We start from the raw sequence: 18,682 nt of genomic DNA on the forward strand, positions 1-18,682 counted from the left end.
TAAGTAGAAGTGTTTAACCCTTAGTGGTCCATTTATTCAACAGCTTGTCAGCACGTCAGGTCCAATTTATTTTCACACGCACTGTTTAAAATATATATTTTTCAGAGTAAAACAGGTTTAAAAGGCACCGAATCGCAAAAGTTCACTCGGTACTGCATCCTCTCCTCATCACTTGTCTTATCGCTAAACTCCTCAATAATGCAATCCAAGTAATTATTTTATTACTATAACATCTCAAAAAGCTCTGCAAATGTCTGTGATATTCTTTGAGTGCTGGATGTGGAAGCAGCTGTCTCCTTTGTTTATGTCTGTGTTATCTATGTGGTGCATGAGGCTATTGGATAGGCCCCATTTTTTTTTTTCTACTTCTGTCAGGCCATTGAAAGGTTTTCTCTGCTTTTTCCAGAGAAAAAATAACTAGAGACCTGTGCTTTACGTCTTTTTGATGATATGGACAGGATGCGACATCGGACTGAAAGGGGAAAAATGTCGGACCTGGCCTGACATAGGACCGCAGAGGGTTAATTGTGTGCTGAATAAGAAAACTTTTGTGCACTGCCTCACTGTGTAGTCTTTTTGTGTGATCAAATGGAAGTATCTGCTGTTTAATGCATCTATCCCTCTAAACTGCACAATTGGGTACAAACTGCAACCCACATGCAGTAAGATAAGCCTGAATGAAATATAAGAAGCTTATTTCAAAACCTGTTTCTGTTTCTTTTGTGGACAGGCAAATGCAATTGGTCGCAGTGCAAAGACTGTGCGAGAATTTCTAGAAAAGAACTACACTGAGGAAGCAATTGCAACTGACAAAGAAGCCATGAAGCTGGCAATTAAAGCTTTGCTAGAAGTAAGTGAACCTTTTTGTTGTATGCTATTTTTGAGTCGTTTTGTTTGAAGAAAGCGTGAACACTTGCTTGTACATGTCTTTAACAACATGAAATTTGTTCTGCAGGTTGTACAGTCTGGTGGGAAGAATATTGAACTTGCTATCATCGGAAGGAATCAACCCCTTAAGGTATACGAGTGATGTGGTTCCTACTGAAGACCTGAGGAACAGAGTTCAGTATCTAGACCACTGTCCATTACAATAGTAATGGCATTTGCAAAGCTTGGTGGTGCAGTGGTTAAAGAAAAGGGCTTATACCAGGAGGTTCCCGGTTAAAATCCTGTCTCCGTAATTGTTACACTGTGCAAGTCACTTAACCTACTAGTGCTCCGTCCTTCGGATGAGACATGACACTGAGGTCCTATTGTAAGTGACTGATACAGAGACTAGAGGGTGAACTGTGCATGTCGCTTTGGATAAAAGCATCTGTTAAGTAACTAAAAAGAAGAATCAAGTTTGAAGCAACATGATTTTCCAAGCTTAATCACTTACTTTTGAGTCATAATAATTTAGAACCCTAGAATATACAAAAAAAAAAAAACTTAAATGAAATCCACCCTTGTATTTCTGGCGAATTTAAAAAAAAAAAAAAACAAACAAAAAAAAAAGTTGGCTTGCACCCCATGAACATTCTTATATAGTCTTGAATGACTTTGCCTTGAAGTCGGTTTATGCTGCATGAAGCCAAGTACTGCCTAGGTTTCCATATTTCCAGAAAAGCATGTTCACATCTCAAAAATGAATACCAAAAATGTTTCTCGCTACCATTGTTTTAACCTCTTCCCATATCAATCATCCACACTACAGACTTTGAGCTTGGGTCTTCAAATGTGGTACACAGCTTTATTTAATCAGGTTCCATTACTGGTGTGTAATAAAATACAGTCTCCTTACATTGTGACTCCCAATAAAACCCAGGTCCTTGCAGGTGTGATAGAAAAGTGTATATTTTAACCAAATATGCTTTGGAACCACTGGATACTTTTTGTTTTTTCTTTAAGCTGTAAGACAGACTGCACATAGAGTAGCTGTAAACATCTCCACTACTGTATATTTTCACATACAAATATGGTGTCATGTCATCCTAACACAGCTTCTTTTTTTTATCTCCAGATTCTGGAATCCAAGGAAATAGAAACACTAGTTGCAGAAATAGAGAAGGAAAAGGAAGAAGAAGCAGAGAAGAAGAAGCAGAAGAAAACCACCTAATTATTTTAAGGACGAATTCCGAACTGAACATTGTTTACATGTGTTACTGAAAGCAGTTAGTGTCATATTCTGTTATATAAGCTACAACAGGTCAACTACTTTAATACTGGCCTCTTGGCTGGTGTGCTTTGTGTCCCCATTAAACCTTTCTGTTACAGTTGAATTAAATCATTTTTGAACTCTAAAACAAATGTCATTCAGATTTGTAAAGGCATAAAAAAACTGAATAAAGACTTGTCTGATGAAAGTATTGTAGATCGAATCAATTGTGTTTTCTGTTATAAATAAACATGGAACATATAGGTAAAAGAATAAATGGCTGAAACCAATCACAAAATAACACATTTTCTACTAGTTAGATTGTAGCATTTTTAGACATTCAGAAACTTGTCCAAAATGTTTCTTCTTGGGTTAAGTTGCACAAAGTACAGAGCCATCAACTAACAGTATAGCTCTGTTACAATGACAAGCAATTTTGTTTCACACTGTATGCAGTCATATATATATATATATATATATATATATTAGTGGCTTGCGAAAGTATTGACCCTCCCCCCCCTTGGCATTTTTCCTATTTTTGTTGCCTTACAACCTGGAATTAAAATAGATTTTTTGGGGGTTTGTATCATTTGATTTACACAACATGCCTACCACTTTGAAGATGCAAAATATTTTTTATTGTGAAACAAACAAGAAATAAGACAAAAAAACAGAAAACTTGAGCGTGCATAAGTATTCACCCCCCCAAAGTCAATAATTTGTAGAGCCACCTTTTGCAGCAATTACAGCTGCAAGTCTCTTGGGGTATGTATCTATGAGCTTGGCACATCTAGACACTGGGATTTTTGCCCATTCTTCAAGGCAAAACTGCTCCAGCTCCTTCAAGTTGGATGGGTTCCGCTGGTGTACAGCAATCTTTAAGTCATACCACAGATTCTCAATTGGATTGAGGTCTGGGCTTTGACTAGGCCATTCCAAGACATTTAAATGTTTCCCCTTAAACCACTCGAGTGTTGCTTTAGCAGTATGCTTAGGGTCATTGTCCTGCTGGAAGGTGAACCTCCGTCCCAGTCTCAAATCTCTGGAAGACTGAAACAGGTTTCCCTCAAGAATTTCCCTGTATTTAGCGCCATCCATCATTCCTTCAATTCTGACCAGTTTCCCAGTCCCTTCCGATAAAAAACATGGTGTTCTCGGGGTGATGAGAGTTGTTGGGTTTGTGCCAGACATAACGTTTTCCTTGATGGCCAAAAAGCTCAATTTTAGTCTCATCTGACCAGAGTACCTTCTTCCATATGTTTGGGGAGTCTCCCACATGCCTTTTGGCGAACACCAAATGTGTTTGCTTATTTTTTTTCTTTAAGCAATGGCTTTTTTCTCGCCACTCTTCTGTAAAGCCCAGCTCTGTGGAGTGCACGGCTTAAAGTGGTCCTATGGACAGATACTCCAATCTCCGCTGTGGAGCTTTGCAGCTCCTTCAGGGTTATCTTTGGTCTCTTTGTTGCCTCTCTGATTAATGCCCTCCTTGCCTGGTCCGTGAGTTTTGGTGGGCAGCCCTCTCTTGCCAGGTTTGTTGTGGTGCCATATTCTTTCCATTTTTTAATAATGGCTTTAATGGTGCTCCGTGGGATGTTCAAAGTTTCAAATATTTTTTTATAACCCAACCCTGATCTGTACTTCTCCACAACTTTGTCCCTGACCTGTTTGGAGAGCTCCTTGGTCTTCGTGGTGCCCCTTGCTTAGTGGTGTTGCAGACTCTGGGGCCTTTCAGAACAGGTGTATATATACTGAGATCATGTGACACTTAGATTGCACACAGGTGGACTTTATTTAACTAATTATGTGACTTCTGAAGGTAATTGGTTGCACCAGATCTTATTTAGAGGCTTAATAGCAAAGGGGGTGAATACATATGCACGCACCACTTTTCCGTTATTTATTTTTTAGAATTTTTTGAAACAAGTTATTTTTTTCATTTCACTTCACCAATTTGGACTATTTTGTGTATGTCCATTACATGAAATCCAAATAAAAATCCATTTTAATTCCAGGTTGTAAGGCAACAAAATAGGAAAAATGCCAAGGGGTGTCAATACTTTTGCAAGCCACTATATATATTTATATTATATATATATATATATATATATATATATATATATATATATATATTATATATATATATATATATATATATATATATACGTATATATATATACGAATATCGTGTTTGGCACAAAACCGCATTGTTTTGATCAAACCTAGTTAAAGTATTGTCACACATATTGTGTCTGATATTCTCAATCTTGGTTGATTGTTAAAATCAAAAGGTTTGTGGTATTTAGCTTTATGCAAGTTCTCAACATTTGGTAGTTTTTTTTTCACTCTACATATCAATGAACAAACCACACATTCTTATTAGTAAGACACTACAAATCACTATAGTCCAAAATAAAAAAGACAAAAATGTTGATGTTATACCTTGTTTCTGTGGACAGCCAACTCGAGTGTGCTCAAATTTGTTTGAATTCTCCCAGAACTCGAATTGGTGAAAAAGGAGGCGTTTCTATGCTTTTCCTAGCTACCCGAGTTATCACGTGGGCAGAAAACACTTGTGTGTTAAACGTCAAGACGTGCATTTGCTGCAGACAGTATTACAGTCAAATTTTGTGCAGAACAGGGAAAGAAGCACTGGACAAGGGAAATAATATGTCAGATGTCAAAGTGAATATGAGAGTGGCAGTGATGAAGCCAATTTCCCGGAAATTTCCATTAAAGGATTTAAAACGTTCCTAAATTTTTTAGATGCTAAAACCATAAACGCTCAGTCTCTTTGGTAGTCCGTCACATTTACGTAGCAATGACACTCATTGAGGTGAAACATGACAAGACACATATTATTGCGGACAAAGCACAACAAAATGTAAATGAGGTTTAATTAACATCAAAAAATTGTTTATGCCAGACTTGTTGAAAGTCTGTAACAAAATAGTTGATTGTTATTGTTGGTTCATTGTAGATCAGGGGTCTTTAACCCTGGTCCTGGAGAGCTACTGTGACTGCTGTTTTTTTTGTTTCAACCAATCTCTCAGTTACTTAATTGAACCAATTATTGGATTAATTAGTCAAGATTAACATGTGTTCCAGATCTTTAGCCATTGATGATGTAAAGACACCTACTGTATATAACCTACTGGATAGGGGCTTTTCAGGACCAGGGTTGGAGACCCCTGTTGTAGATAGTACTAAAGACCGTGCAGGTGTCGCAAAGTCCATGATCAAAACAAAACATTAAAATAAATTAGTTCTGCCCCCACACCTCCATTTCCATGTTTTTAAATTACTCGAGATGGCTCCAAATTCAATTATCTGCTCCGATTTCACTCCTTGTGCTTGCCTGAATTCTAAAGTTTAAATTCGGGCTGGGAGGAAATTGCATCAGAGAGCAGGAACATACCGTTTAATGTGACATTTTGGAAATGTGGAATTATTATCATGATACTTGGTAAACCATTACCTGGACGTACAACTGGGTGAGGAACAGCCAAACTCAGCTAACAAGGTGAGGTTGCTGAAGACAGTTGTTTACTGTCAAAAGTCATACACCATGGCAAGACTGAGCACAGCAACAAGACACAAGGTAGTTATACTGCATCAGCAAGGTCTCTCCCAGGCAGAAATTTCAAGGCAGACAGGGGTTTCCAGATGTGCTGTCCAAGCTCTTTTGAAGAAACACAAAGAAACGAGCAACGTTGAGGACCGTAGACAGCAGTGGTCGGCCAAGGAAACTTATTGCAGCAGATGAAAGACACATCATGCTTACTTCCCTTCGCAATCGGAAGATGTCCAGCAATGCCATCAGCTCAGAATTGGCAGAAAACAGTGGGACCCTGGTACACCCATCTACTGTCCAGAGAAGTCTGGTCAGAAGTGGCCTTCATGGAAGACTTACGGCCAAAAAGCCATACCTCCGACGTGGAAACAAGGCCAAGCGACTCAACTATGCATGAAAACACAGGAAATAGGGTGCAGAAAAATGGCAGCAGGTGCTCTGGGCTGATGAGTCAAACTTTGAAATATTTGGCTGTAGCAGAAGGCAGTTTATTAACCGAAGGGCTGAAGAGTGGTACACGAATGAGTGTCTGCAGGCAACAGTGAAGCATGGTGGAGGTTCCTTGCAAGTTTGGGGCTGCATTTCTGCAAATGGAGTTGGGGATTTGGTCAGAATTAATGGTCTCCTCAATGCTGAGAAGTACAGGCAGATACTTATCCATCATGCAATACCATCAGGGAGGCATCTGATTGGCCCCAAATTTATTCTGCAGCATGACAACGACCCCAAACATACAGCGAAAGTCATTAAGAACTATCTTCAGCGTAAAGAAGAACAAGGAGTCCTGGAAGTGATGGTATGGCCCCCACAGAGCCCTGATCTCAACATCATAGAGTCTGTCTGGGATTATATGGACAGAAGCAAATGAGGCTGCCTAAATCCACAGAAAAACGCTAAATTAGTAATCATCTTATGGATAATGTGTTAATGTGCAACTGAGTTTTATATTTCTGAATTTAAATTGTATCAAGTATAGATAGTAATAATTGTACATTTTTTAAATGAATAACTTGATTGCAGCAATAGATTAACTGATTGCTTTTTTTGAGAGGCGCACTGGACATCTCTGTTCCAAATGATAGTCATTTTGGAATGCAATTTGATGTACTTGGGCACAGTTTGTAAGAATAACTGAATTCTGTGATAGCTGTAAAATGTTTTGTGTTAATTGATTGCTATCCCCACAAATGTTAGTGCTGATTTGTAATGTGTGAGTGACTGACCACCTGATATTTATGACTTATTCATGCTGTTTAGAGGGAGGTGGCTCCTTCCTTGCATCTATTGTGCTCCGAGGAAGACCTGTGGGTTGAAACGTGTAAGCCACGTTTTTAAATATGTTTAAATAAACTTGCTTTTATTGAGAATTCCTTGGGGCTTTGGACTTAATTGAAACAGGAGTTGCTGTCTTAATTTCTCCTTTGATGGGATTTCTCACTGGAGGAGACGTGTGTGTGTATATACATACATACATACATACATCATACATGTATGTATGTGTGTGTGTGAAAAAAGATGCGATACACCTTTTTTTTTTTTCCTTTTAAGCGCTACACTCAGAGCAATGGACGTAGACCATTTGGAATCTCTGCCTTGATTGTGGGCTTTGACTATGATGGCACTCCAAGGTTATATCAAACAGACCCTTCTGGCACATATCATGCTTGGAAGGTAGGTGACTGCCTCTTCTGTACACAATATTGTTTCACATAGGACACATGCAAAATCATTGCTTTGGGTGTTTTCCAGCACTTCAACATCACTTGTCTAACAAATAAACCTTATGTTTAAGCTTCTCTGTACTGGTGACCTGTATGAGTTAATATCTCATGAAGCATATAAGCTGGCAACTTCATATTTTCGATTGTGGAAACTCAACGGGCAAGATCTAACAGTGCTCCAGTTTGATTGGTTACCTAAGATGGCTGCCATTTTGAGGTCATGCCCTAACTGAGATATTGTCTTCATGTTCGAATGCAAACATTCTGATTCAAAGTTCGAACGTGGGTTCGCTAAATGAGAAATCAACCCATTGGTATTTTTTTGGTAAAGCTGCCCCTGCCACAGTGTCAGTCTCATATCTCACTATTTATATGTTCAGGGTTATACAGTTTTTGTGGACAGTGTAGTTTTGTGTTTGTATTTCCAGGTCTTGGTGAGAGTGGTTAAATAAGCATTCTAACTGAAGGGAGAGCATGGAACAATATTCAATTTTATTTCCTCATTGTTGCACTTGTTTTACTTATAAAAGGTCCTACTGCAGATGTAAGTAGAAGTGTTTAACCCTTAGTGGTCCATTTATTCAGAACACTTGTCAGGCACGTCAGGTCCAATTTATTTTCACACGCACTGTTTTAAAATATATATTTTTTTCAGAGTAAAACAGGTTTAAAAGGCACCGAATCGCAAAAGTTCACTCGGTACTGCATCCTCTCCTCATCACTTGTCTTATCGCTAAACTCCTCAATAATGCAATCCAAGTCATTATTTTATTACTATAACATCTCAAAAAACTCTGCAAATGTCTGTGATATTCTTTGAGCGCTGGATGCAAAAGCAGCTACCTCCTTTGTTTATGTCAGTGTTATCTCTGTGGTGCATGAGGCTATTGGATAGGCCCCATTTTTTTTTTTCTACTTCTGTCAGGCCATTGAAAGGTTTTCGCGGCTTTTTCCAGAGAAAAAATAACTAGAGACCTGTGCTTTACGTCTTTTTGATGATGTTGGACAGGATCCGACATCGGACTGGAAGGGGAAAATTGTAATGTCGGACCTGGCCTGACATAGGACTGCAGAGGGTTAATTGTGTGCTGAATAAGAAAACTTTTGTGCACTGCCTCACTGTGTAGTCTTTTTGTGTGATCAAATGGAAGTATCTGCTGTTTAATGCATCTATCCCTCTAAACTGCACAATTGGGTACAAACTGCAACCCACATGCAGTAAGATAAGCCTGAATGAAATATAAGAAGCTTATTTCAAAACCTGTTTCTGTTTCTTTTGTGGACAGGCAAATGCAATTGGTCGCAGTGCAAAGACTGTGCGAGAATTTCTAGAAAAGAACTACACTGAGGAAGCAATTGCAACTGACAAAGAAGCCATGAAGCTGGCAATTAAAGCTTTGCTAGAAGTAAGTGAACCTTTTTGTTGTATGCTATTTTTGAGTCGTTTTGTTTGAAGAAAGCGTGAACACTTGCTTGTACATGTCTTTAACAACATGAAATTTGTTCTGCAGGTTGTACAGTCTGGTGGGAAGAATATTGAACTTGCTATCATCGGAAGGAATCAACCCCTTAAGGTATACGAGTGATGTGGTTCCTACTGAAGACCTGAGGAACAGAGTTCAGTATCTAGACCACTGTCCATTACAATAGTAATGGCATTTGCAAAGCTTGGTGGTGCAGTGGTTAAAGAAAAGGGCTTATACCAGGAGGTTCCCGGTTAAAATCCTGTCTCCGTAATTGTTACACTGTGCAAGTCACTTAACCTACTAGTGCTCCGTCCTTCGGATGAGACATGACACTGAGGTCCTATTGTAAGTGACTGATACAGAGACTAGAGGGTGAACTGTGCATGTCGCTTTGGATAAAAGCATCTGTTAAGTAACTAAAAAGAAGAATCAAGTTTGAAGCAACATGATTTTCCAAGCTTAATCACTTACTTTTGAGTCATAATAATTTAGAACCCTAGAATATACAAAAAAAAAAAAACTTAAATGAAATCCACCCTTGTATTTCTGGCGAATTTAAAAAAAAAAAAAAAAACAAAAAAAAAAGTTGCGCTTGCAACCCCCATGAACTTTCTCTTATATAGTCTTGAATGACTTTGCCTTGAAGTCGGTTTATGCTGCATGAAGCCAAGTACTGCCTAGGTTTCCATATTTCCAGAAAAGCATGTTCACATCTCAAAAATGAATACCAAAAATGTTTCTCGCTACCATTGTTTTAACCTCTTCCCATATCAATCATCCACACTACAGACTTTGAGCTTGGGTCTTCAAATGTGGTACACAGCTTTATTTAATCAGGTTCCATTACTGGTGTGTAATAAAATACAGTCTCCTTACATTGTGACTCCCAATAAAACCCAGGTCCTTGCAGGTGTGATAGAAAAGTGTATATTTTAACCAAATATGCTTTGGAACCACTGGATACTTTTTGTTTTTTCTTTAAGCTGTAAGACAGACTGCACATAGAGTAGCTGTAAACATCTCCACTACTGTATATTTTCACATACAAATATGGTGTCATGTCATCCTAACACAGCTTCTTTTTTTTATCTCCAGATTCTGGAATCCAAGGAAATAGAAACACTAGTTGCAGAAATAGAGAAGGAAAAGGAAGAAGAAGCAGAGAAGAAGAAGCAGAAGAAAACCACCTAATTATTTTAAGGACGAATTCCGAACTGAACATTGTTTACATGTGTTACTGAAAGCAGTTAGTGTCATATTCTGTTATATAAGCTACAACAGGTCAACTACTTTAATACTGGCCTCTTGGCTGGTGTGCTTTGTGTCCCCATTAAACCTTTCTGTTACAGTTGAATTAAATCATTTTTGAACTCTAAAACAAATGTCATTCAGATTTGTAAAGGCATAAAAAAACTGAATAAAGACTTGTCTGATGAAAGTATTGTAGATCGAATCAATTGTGTTTTCTGTTATAAATAAACATGGAACATATAGGTAAAAGAATAAATGGCTGAAACCAATCACAAAATAACACATTTTCTACTAGTTAGATTGTAGCATTTTTAGACATTCAGAAACTTGTCCAAAATGTTTCTTCTTGGGTTAAGTTGCACAAAGTACAGAGCCATCAACTAACAGTATAGCTCTGTTACAATGACAAGGTTAGCTCCAAAGTGACATACGTCACTGTATTAGTCTTTTGCGCATATTTATTATATATATATTATATATTATTAGTGGCTTGCGAAAGTATGACCCTCCCCCCCCTTGGCATTTTTCCTATTTTGTTGCCTTACAACCTGGAATTAAAATGGATTTTTTGGGGGTTTGTATCATTTGATTTACACAACATGCCTACCACTTTGAAGATGCAAAATATTTTTATTGTGAAACAAACAAGAAATAAGACAAAAAAACATAAAAAACTTGAGCGTGCATAAGTATTAACCCCCCCAAAGTCAATACTTTGTAGAGGCACCTTTTGCAGCAATTACAGCTGCAAGTCTCTTGGGGTATGTATCTATGAGCTTGGCACATCTAGACACTGGGATTTTTGCCCATTCTTCAAGGCAAAACTGCTCCAGCTCCTTCAAGTTGGATGGGTTCCGCTGGTGTACAGCAATCTTTAAGTCATACCACAGATTCTCAATTGGATTGAGGTCTGGGCTTTGACTAGGCCATTCCAAGACATTTAAATGTTTCCCCTTAAACCACTCGAGTGTTGCTTTAGCAGTATGCTTAGGGTCATTGTCCTGCTGGAAGGTGAACCTCCGTCCCAGTCTCAAATCTCTGGAAGACTGAAACAGGTTTCCCTCAAGAATTTCCCTGTATTTAGCGCCATCCATCATTCCTTCAATTCTGACCAGTTTCCCAGTCCCTTCCGATAAAAAACATGGTGTTCTCGGGGTGATGAGTTGTTGGGTTTGTGCCAGACATAACGTTTTCCTTGATGGCCAAAAAGCTCAATTTTAGTCTCATCTGACCAGAGTACCTTCTTCCATATGTTTGGGGAGTCTCCCACATGCCTTTTGGCGAACACCAAATGTGTTTGCTTATTTTTTTCTTTAAGCAATGGCTTTTTTCTGGCCACTCTTCTGTAAAGCCCAGCTCTGTGGAGTGTACAGCTTAAAGTGGTCCTATGGACAGATACTCCAATCTCCGCTGTGGAGCTTTGCAGCTCCTTCAGGGTTATCTTTGGTCTCTTTGTTGCCTCTCTGATTAATGCCCTCCTTGCCTGGTCTGTGAGTTTTAGTGGGCAGCCCTCTCTTGCCAGGTTTGTTGTGGTGCCATATTCTTTCCATTTTTTAATAATGGCTTTAATGGTGCTCCGTGGGATGTTCAAAGTTTCGAATATTTTTTTATAACCCAACCCTGATCTGTACTTCTCCACAACTTTGTCCCTGACCTGTTTGGAGAGCTCCTTGGTCTTCGTGGTGCCCCTTGCTTAGTGGTGTTGCAGACTCTGGGGCCTTTCAGAACAGGTGTATATATACTGAGATCATGTGACACTTAGATTGCACACAGGTGGACTTTATTTAACTAAATTATGTGACTTCTGAAGGTAATTGGTTGCACCAGATCTTATTTAGAGGCTTAATAGCAAAGGGGGTGAATACATATGCACGCACCACTTTTCTGTTATTTATTTTTTCAGAATTTTTTGAAACAAGTTATTTTTTTCATTTCACTTCACCAATTTGGACTATTTTGTGTATGTCCATTACATGAAATCCAAATAAAAATCAATTTTAATTCCAGGTTGTAAGGCAACAAAATAGGAAAAATGCCAGGTGTGGATCAAAACCCTTTTTTTTTGGCAAGCCCCTATATATATTTATATTTATATATATTATATATTATAATATATTATATATAGATAAAATTATATATAGATGATTTATATATTATATATATGATATATCTCACGCATTGTTTAGCACAAACCGCATTGTTTTGATCAAACCTAGTTAAAGTATTGTCACACATATTGTGTCTGATATTCTCAATCTTGGTTGATTGTTAAAATCAAAAGGTTTGTGGTATTTAGCTTTATGCAAGTTCTCAACATTTGGTAGTTTTTTTTTCACTCTACATATCAATGAACAAACCACACATTCTTATTAGTAAGACACTACAAATCACTATAGTCCAAAATAAAAAAGACAAAAATGTTGATGTTATACCTTGTTTCTGTGGACAGCCAACTCGAGTGTGCTCAAATTTGTTTGAATTCTCCCAGAACTCGAATTGGTGAAAAAGGAGGCGTTTCTATGCTTTTCCTAGCTACCCGAGTTATCACGTGGGCAGAAAACACTTGTGTGTTAAACGTCAAGACGTGCATTTGCTGCAGACAGTATTACAGTCAAATTTTGTGCAGAACAGGGAAAGAAGCACTGGACAAGGGAAATAATATGTCAGATGTCAAAGTGGATATGAGAATGGCAGTGATGAAGCCAATTTTCCGGAAAATTTCCATGCAAGGATTTAAAAAAAACCTAGATTTGGTCTCTGCGAGCGAGAAAACCCCTCAGGCACTGTAAAACTGCATCTGTTACAATGTAGTAAACCTCCACCTGTTTTACTGTTCTTTTTTATATTAAGCCTGTTTCGTGTTGTTTTTATTTTACCAAAGTTTAATTAACATCAAAAAAATTTTATGCCAGACTTGTTGAAAGTCTGTAACAAAATAGTTGATTGTTATTGTTGGTTCATTGTAGATCAGGGGTCTTTAACCCTGGTCCTGGAGAGCTACTGTGGCTGCTGTTTTTTGTTTCAACCAATCTCTGAGTTATTTAATTGAACCGTTTATTGGCTTAATTAGTTAATATTAGCACATGTTCCATATCTTTCGCCACTGATGACTTAAAGACACCTACCCCTACTGTATATCAATACCGACGTGATAGGGGCCTTTTTTCAGGACCAGGGTTGGTTAGAGCCCCTTTGTATATAACTAAAGCGTGCAGGTTTCGCAAGTCAGATCAAAAACCAAAACATTAAAATAAATTAGTTCTGGGCCCCCCACATCCATTTCCATGTTTTTAAATTACTCGAGATGGCTCCAAATTCAATTATCTGCTCCGATTTCACTCCTTGTGCTTGCCTGAATTCTAAAGTTTAAATTCGGGCTGGGAGGAAATTGCATCAGAGAGCAGGAACATACCGTTTAATGTGACATTTTGGAAATGTGGAATTAGTTATGAACTTGGTAAAACTGCATGAACATAGCTGTGAAAAATACATGTTAACCAAGGCAGTAGCCAGCCATGAGGCACCCAAGGCATGGGCCTCAGTTAAACTCTAAAAAGTATTGATTCCTTGCTATATCTTACACGTTGCTTAGCCGCAATGTATGAGCAAGTGCCTTGGTGATTTTTTATGGCTGCCTACTGCCCTGTTAACCATTTCTGTTATTTGCCTGGTAATATATGTTATTAGGGCTAGGATTAAGGTTGTAAAACTAAAGACTGCAGCATTGTTTGATTACTCTTAAAACTATTATTGTCAGGTCAATATTAGACATTACCAAAAAGTAGCTAATTGTGCCTCAAACAGACAACAAGATTTACTTGTGTGTGCATGGAGACTTATGGATACGCTAAGCGATATGGAAAGACAATTTGCTACTAACAACCAAGCCTGGTGTCACGTCTGCTGCGTTCACAGATTTTCACGTACTCTTTTTTATTTACTCTGCAAACACTCTTAACTCAGGGGAGACGTTAGGAGGACAGAGATGTTATAAACTCCTAGCGGTTTATGTTCGAGCACTGGACGAGCTGTAAGTATGTTCATATAACCTTCATTTAATCGAAAACAAAGACACTCAAGACTCAGTTATTTTAAGTTTTACGAATCAGAGCAATGCTCTTTCGCTTTATTAAAATGCTTTTAATATTGGAAAGGTAGTTTGCGCATACCACCAAAATCCATAAACGTGCAATAACAATTAGCATTTCTAAGTTAGTTGCAAGTTCAGCATTAATACTTCAATTGGCATGATACATCTCCGTGCATCAGTGTAGCCACCGGGCCAGCTATACACACGCTAATGACCTAATACACTTATATGTATTTGTGTAGCCACCGGGCCAGCTATACACGCGGTCTAAAAAAGCACCCACTTCTATATTTCAGTTCATTCAATATAACACTCTCAAAAACTAAAACATAGTTGCAATACCCTATAGCAATACAACCAATACATGTAAGACATATAATAATGTTAGTAATATGCTTACCTCCTATTATAAGGAAAAGTAGCGTGAACAAAGGAATCAGAATTGTCTTGTGGAGACCTACAAATGATGGACCACGTCACTCTGCCAAGCTGAGTCTTGATTGTGGTGCCTCATTGTAAAATACATGAGGTTTTATAGGTTTTTGTCTCCTTTGAAATACATGGAGACTTTATCAAATCCAATTGTTAGTTTGTTTAGACACTTCTTATCTTTCCTTGGCACACATCAGCCTAAAAATTTAGAGCCAGATGCCAATAACTTTCCAAGATATAACACCTGTTCCAAACACTTGACCATGATCTCACTCACTCATTTCTCGACCCCTCCTCTATCTAAAAAGTTAGGTGAAACACAGTTCACAGGACCCTTGCTATTCCTTTATTTGTTATATGTGAGACAAAGAGATAATGGGAGTTGAACTAGCTGATGTTGTTTAAAATATAGCAACACTAACAGTTATATTAGATGGGGTGAGTATGTTAGTTGGTGCCTAAGTACATGATTCCGCTCATATCATCCTATTTTTCAATTAATTTTCCTTCTCTCCTACAGAGCTGTGCTAACGAGATATAGGAACTTCCATCTTATGTTTTCTAATTAGGAGTTTCTCCTCAGGATAAGCTATTTGCGTTTTTTATTTAAGTGTAAGACTAAATTCTCTGTCCTAGATTGCTTAACAGACAATGAATCACGCTGGAACGACGGGCCGACCTCCGAGTTTTTTCAGCACCACACAACGGCAGCTACAACCGGGTCCCTCGTGGTACACCATCTGCTATTTCAGCGATGAGCATGTTCCCACCCCCTCGTCTAGGTGAGAAGATAATTTCCCTCCTTAAATTTTAACCTGTTGATGCTCATATCTTTTTGATAAAATAATTCTCGCCTCTGCGTCCAACTATCACCTCCTTTACCAGGCATGGATTTTCTCTAAAAACCCCAGGCTCACAGAAAGTTACGGAAGAAAGTTCACATGGAAGTTAACCGTTTTGTCAAAAGCCTATCCTCTACGTTTTAAATTACTTTTATAATTTGGTTTAAGCTTCGTAGTTTTAATGTTTTTATTTTTCAAACAACATCTCTTTATGTTGCATAATCTTTTAACTCGGTCAAACTAGACAGTTTATTCCCTATGGCACATGATTACTAACTATTTTAAATTTAAACTTATCTTGATGAGAAACAATTTAATGTATATTATTATAACAGACAGTGTTAAGCATATGGTCTTACACACACAAAATGTTTTTAGTAAAAAGCAAGCATATTAAACCTCATTTCAACATTTAACAACATTTTCTTAAGCTAAAAAGGGAGCTGCAGAAACTTAGCTTTCAATTCTGGGAATCAAGCCCATCTTAATAAGAAACTGCCTAAAAACTGGCCACTTGAATCAAACTATACCAGTTTTCTAATGCATGATTTTATATAAAGAAAATACGTAAGTTTCACAATTAAGAATTAAAACAGCATTATGCGTTACTTTTGATTACACACTTACAGAATTTTCCAAACTAAAGATTATACAGACAATACAAAGGATTATAACACATATTGTTGCATTAATACATTTCATTTTAAATCGTCCAGTCCATGTCCAGGGTTTCAGCTTGCTCCCAGCAGGACTCCACTTCGGTCTCAGGTTCCGCTCGGGTTGGCTCAGCGAACACGACAATAGCCCCTTGAATCCATCGTCTTGCATCACAGGTGTGAGTCACCATGGCCTTGACTTTGTACCTACAAGACACTTGTACATGCTTAGCAGGGACACCTTCCTGACATTCTAATTTTCTCAGATGTGCCCATTTTACTAAGTGACCTTTCACAACTCATGCATTCAATCCGCTTAATATCTTTTTGGGTTTACATTTAAATGAGAGAAAGAAACATCTACAGAATCATTGCATTCAAACAAGGTTCTACAGTGTTTAGCCAAATGACTGCGTGCCGGACAAAGTCTGGGCCCAGTCAATGATGACTTGCTTTGGCATATATTACATGCACATTTAACAAGAGGATTATGTTTTAATTTATTTGTCAGGGTTACTTCTGCACCATGTAGAATAGTTCTGGATCTGTACACGTTGTTACTATACACTTCTTTCTGCTCGCATGGAGACACTTTAGAAGGGATGCCTTTCATCCAGAATACAGTAGTGGGCCAAAACTTACTGTTTTTCATATTTTCTGGTATCCATTTACTGTTCTGCCAGACATCATCAGTTGGCAGACACAATACAACTGAATCTGAATTAGTTGATGAACCATGAGCTTTAGCTACTGAGGTTCTCCATACAAAAGGATTCAATGTTTTACTGACCAGCCTAGCTGATTCAACGTTACTTGCGACACTGGACTTAACAGAAATCAAGTTTAAACATGTTTTCATCCATTAGTACATTAAAAGAGTTCACAACAGAGTTTAAAATTACATTTTTATTAGCCCTATTACAAGAAAACAGTAATAATGTTGCAAAAGTGAATAAGAGATAAGGACATTAATTATCCAGGTTTACCTGTTTCTAGTATGAAACATTGGTTAGCACTCCTTTAATTAGAAAGGGTTGTAGCATTCTGTAGCCTGTGGTCCGGACCACTCAGCGATGTGACGTCACAGTGGTCCGGACCACTCAGCGCTGTGACGTCACAGTGGTCCGGACCACTCAGCGCTGTGACGTCACAGTGGTCCGGACCACTCAGCGCTGTGACGTCACAGTGGTCCGGACGTTGTGCACTCCTGCGCTGTGACGTCACAGTGGTCCGGACCACTCAGCGCTGTGACGTCACAGTGGTCCGGACCACTCACTGCATTCACAGTTGTATTATTCCTATTCTTTATGGTTAAATATGGTTTCATTGTCTCATACTTACTTTACAGTGATATAATTAATGAAAGTGTTTTATATCTAATAATAATGGGCTTGGGACCACTCAAGCAGTTTTCATTCACTGTCCTACACTGCAATGGTCCCATGGGACCACTCGCATGCCGCTGTTAGATTATATTATAATTTCACAGGTTTGTTATACATTTTTCTTTAGGTTAATTATTGTTGCATACTTAATTTACAGTAGTATAATTGATGTAAGTGTATAGGCTATGTCTACCAAGGGAAATATGGTAAGACATTTAAGTCCTACAATTTTTGTATTGAACTTTTTTAGGATTAAGAAAGCATTTGTTATAGTGTGTGATTGTTCTTAAATTATTCAAACAACCAATTTATTTTGTGTTACAGGGTGCTTAATTAAAATAGTAAAGTACATCACAGGTAAGCTTACTTCGCCTGTGTTTTTTCACTAATCCTATAATTAGGGGTTTACTTAAATCGCGGCAAATTTACATATTTTTCATGGGTAAATTGCAGAGTAAAATTAGGATTTCGCAGACCTGTTAAACATGAAATAAACCTAAGTAGACAATATTTCACAGCACTATAAAAGCCTAAAAATAGTGATACTTGCTTCCTAACTAAAACAGAGTGCTGTCATTTGTTAAAAGCAAGCATGCAGCATCCCCCTGCAGTTGACTTTGCCCATACATTTGACTGCACGTTGCAATCCATGAAAAAAAAAATTGGTGTTAAGGCAAAGCTTTGTCAAGTTATAAAGATGTGGAAATTGATTAGAAACAGCCCCAAAACTCGTTTACCCAAGGACATCTGGCATGCTTTAATAAAGGCAATATATGCAGCACGTTCGTTGTCATGTTATTTTTCCCATCCAATAATTTATTTTATTAGCGGAGTCAAAACAAAGAAAACGTGGCTACTAGGGTCTAAAATTCCAACTGTGAAAAAGTGCAAACAATTTATAGAGATGGCTTGTCTAGATCGTTGTAGTGCGATTTGAACTTGCCCCGACAGGAAATACTTTTTGTTCTGGGCCTGACTTTCGTTTGGTTTCTTTCCCTTGGAAGTTTGTTTCATTTTACGTCTGTTCAGTACCCCTGTAGTATCATTTTGTTTAATAAAATAAAATGTGTGATTCTGAAGCTAAATACCGGTCAATCGCATATTCTCCAAAGACACATTAAGATATGCAAA

At 38.0% G+C, this 18,682-nt stretch overlaps 2 protein-coding genes across 2 annotated transcripts in view; both read left to right on the forward strand.

Annotated features, from left to right (window-relative positions):
- LOC121321253 (proteasome subunit alpha type-7-like) overlaps positions 1-2,348 on the forward strand; it is a 5,182-nt gene extending 2,834 nt beyond the window's left edge. Inside the window, exons 2-4 of the mRNA XM_041260154.1 lie at positions 693-850; positions 956-1,018; positions 2,003-2,348. Of these exons, the coding sequence (XP_041116088.1) occupies positions 693-850; positions 956-1,018; positions 2,003-2,098 (317 nt within the window). The 3' untranslated portion in view covers positions 2,099-2,348. The remainder of the gene's footprint in view (positions 1-692; positions 851-955; positions 1,019-2,002) is intronic.
- A 4,902-nt stretch (positions 2,349-7,250) lies between these two features.
- LOC121321254 (proteasome subunit alpha type-7-like) lies at positions 7,251-10,336 on the forward strand (the record flags this gene model as incomplete). Its single annotated transcript, XM_041260155.1, has 4 exons — positions 7,251-7,379; positions 8,716-8,835; positions 8,941-9,003; positions 9,991-10,336. Coding segments are annotated over 4 exons (408 nt in total), but the record flags the coding sequence as incomplete, so codon positions are not given.
- Positions 10,337-18,682: the final 8,346 nt, after the last annotated feature.

The sequence above is a fragment of the Polyodon spathula genome, chromosome 9 (genome assembly GCF_017654505.1).
Source record: "Polyodon spathula isolate WHYD16114869_AA chromosome 9, ASM1765450v1, whole genome shotgun sequence".
NCBI lineage: Eukaryota > Metazoa > Chordata > Actinopteri > Acipenseriformes > Polyodontidae > Polyodon > Polyodon spathula.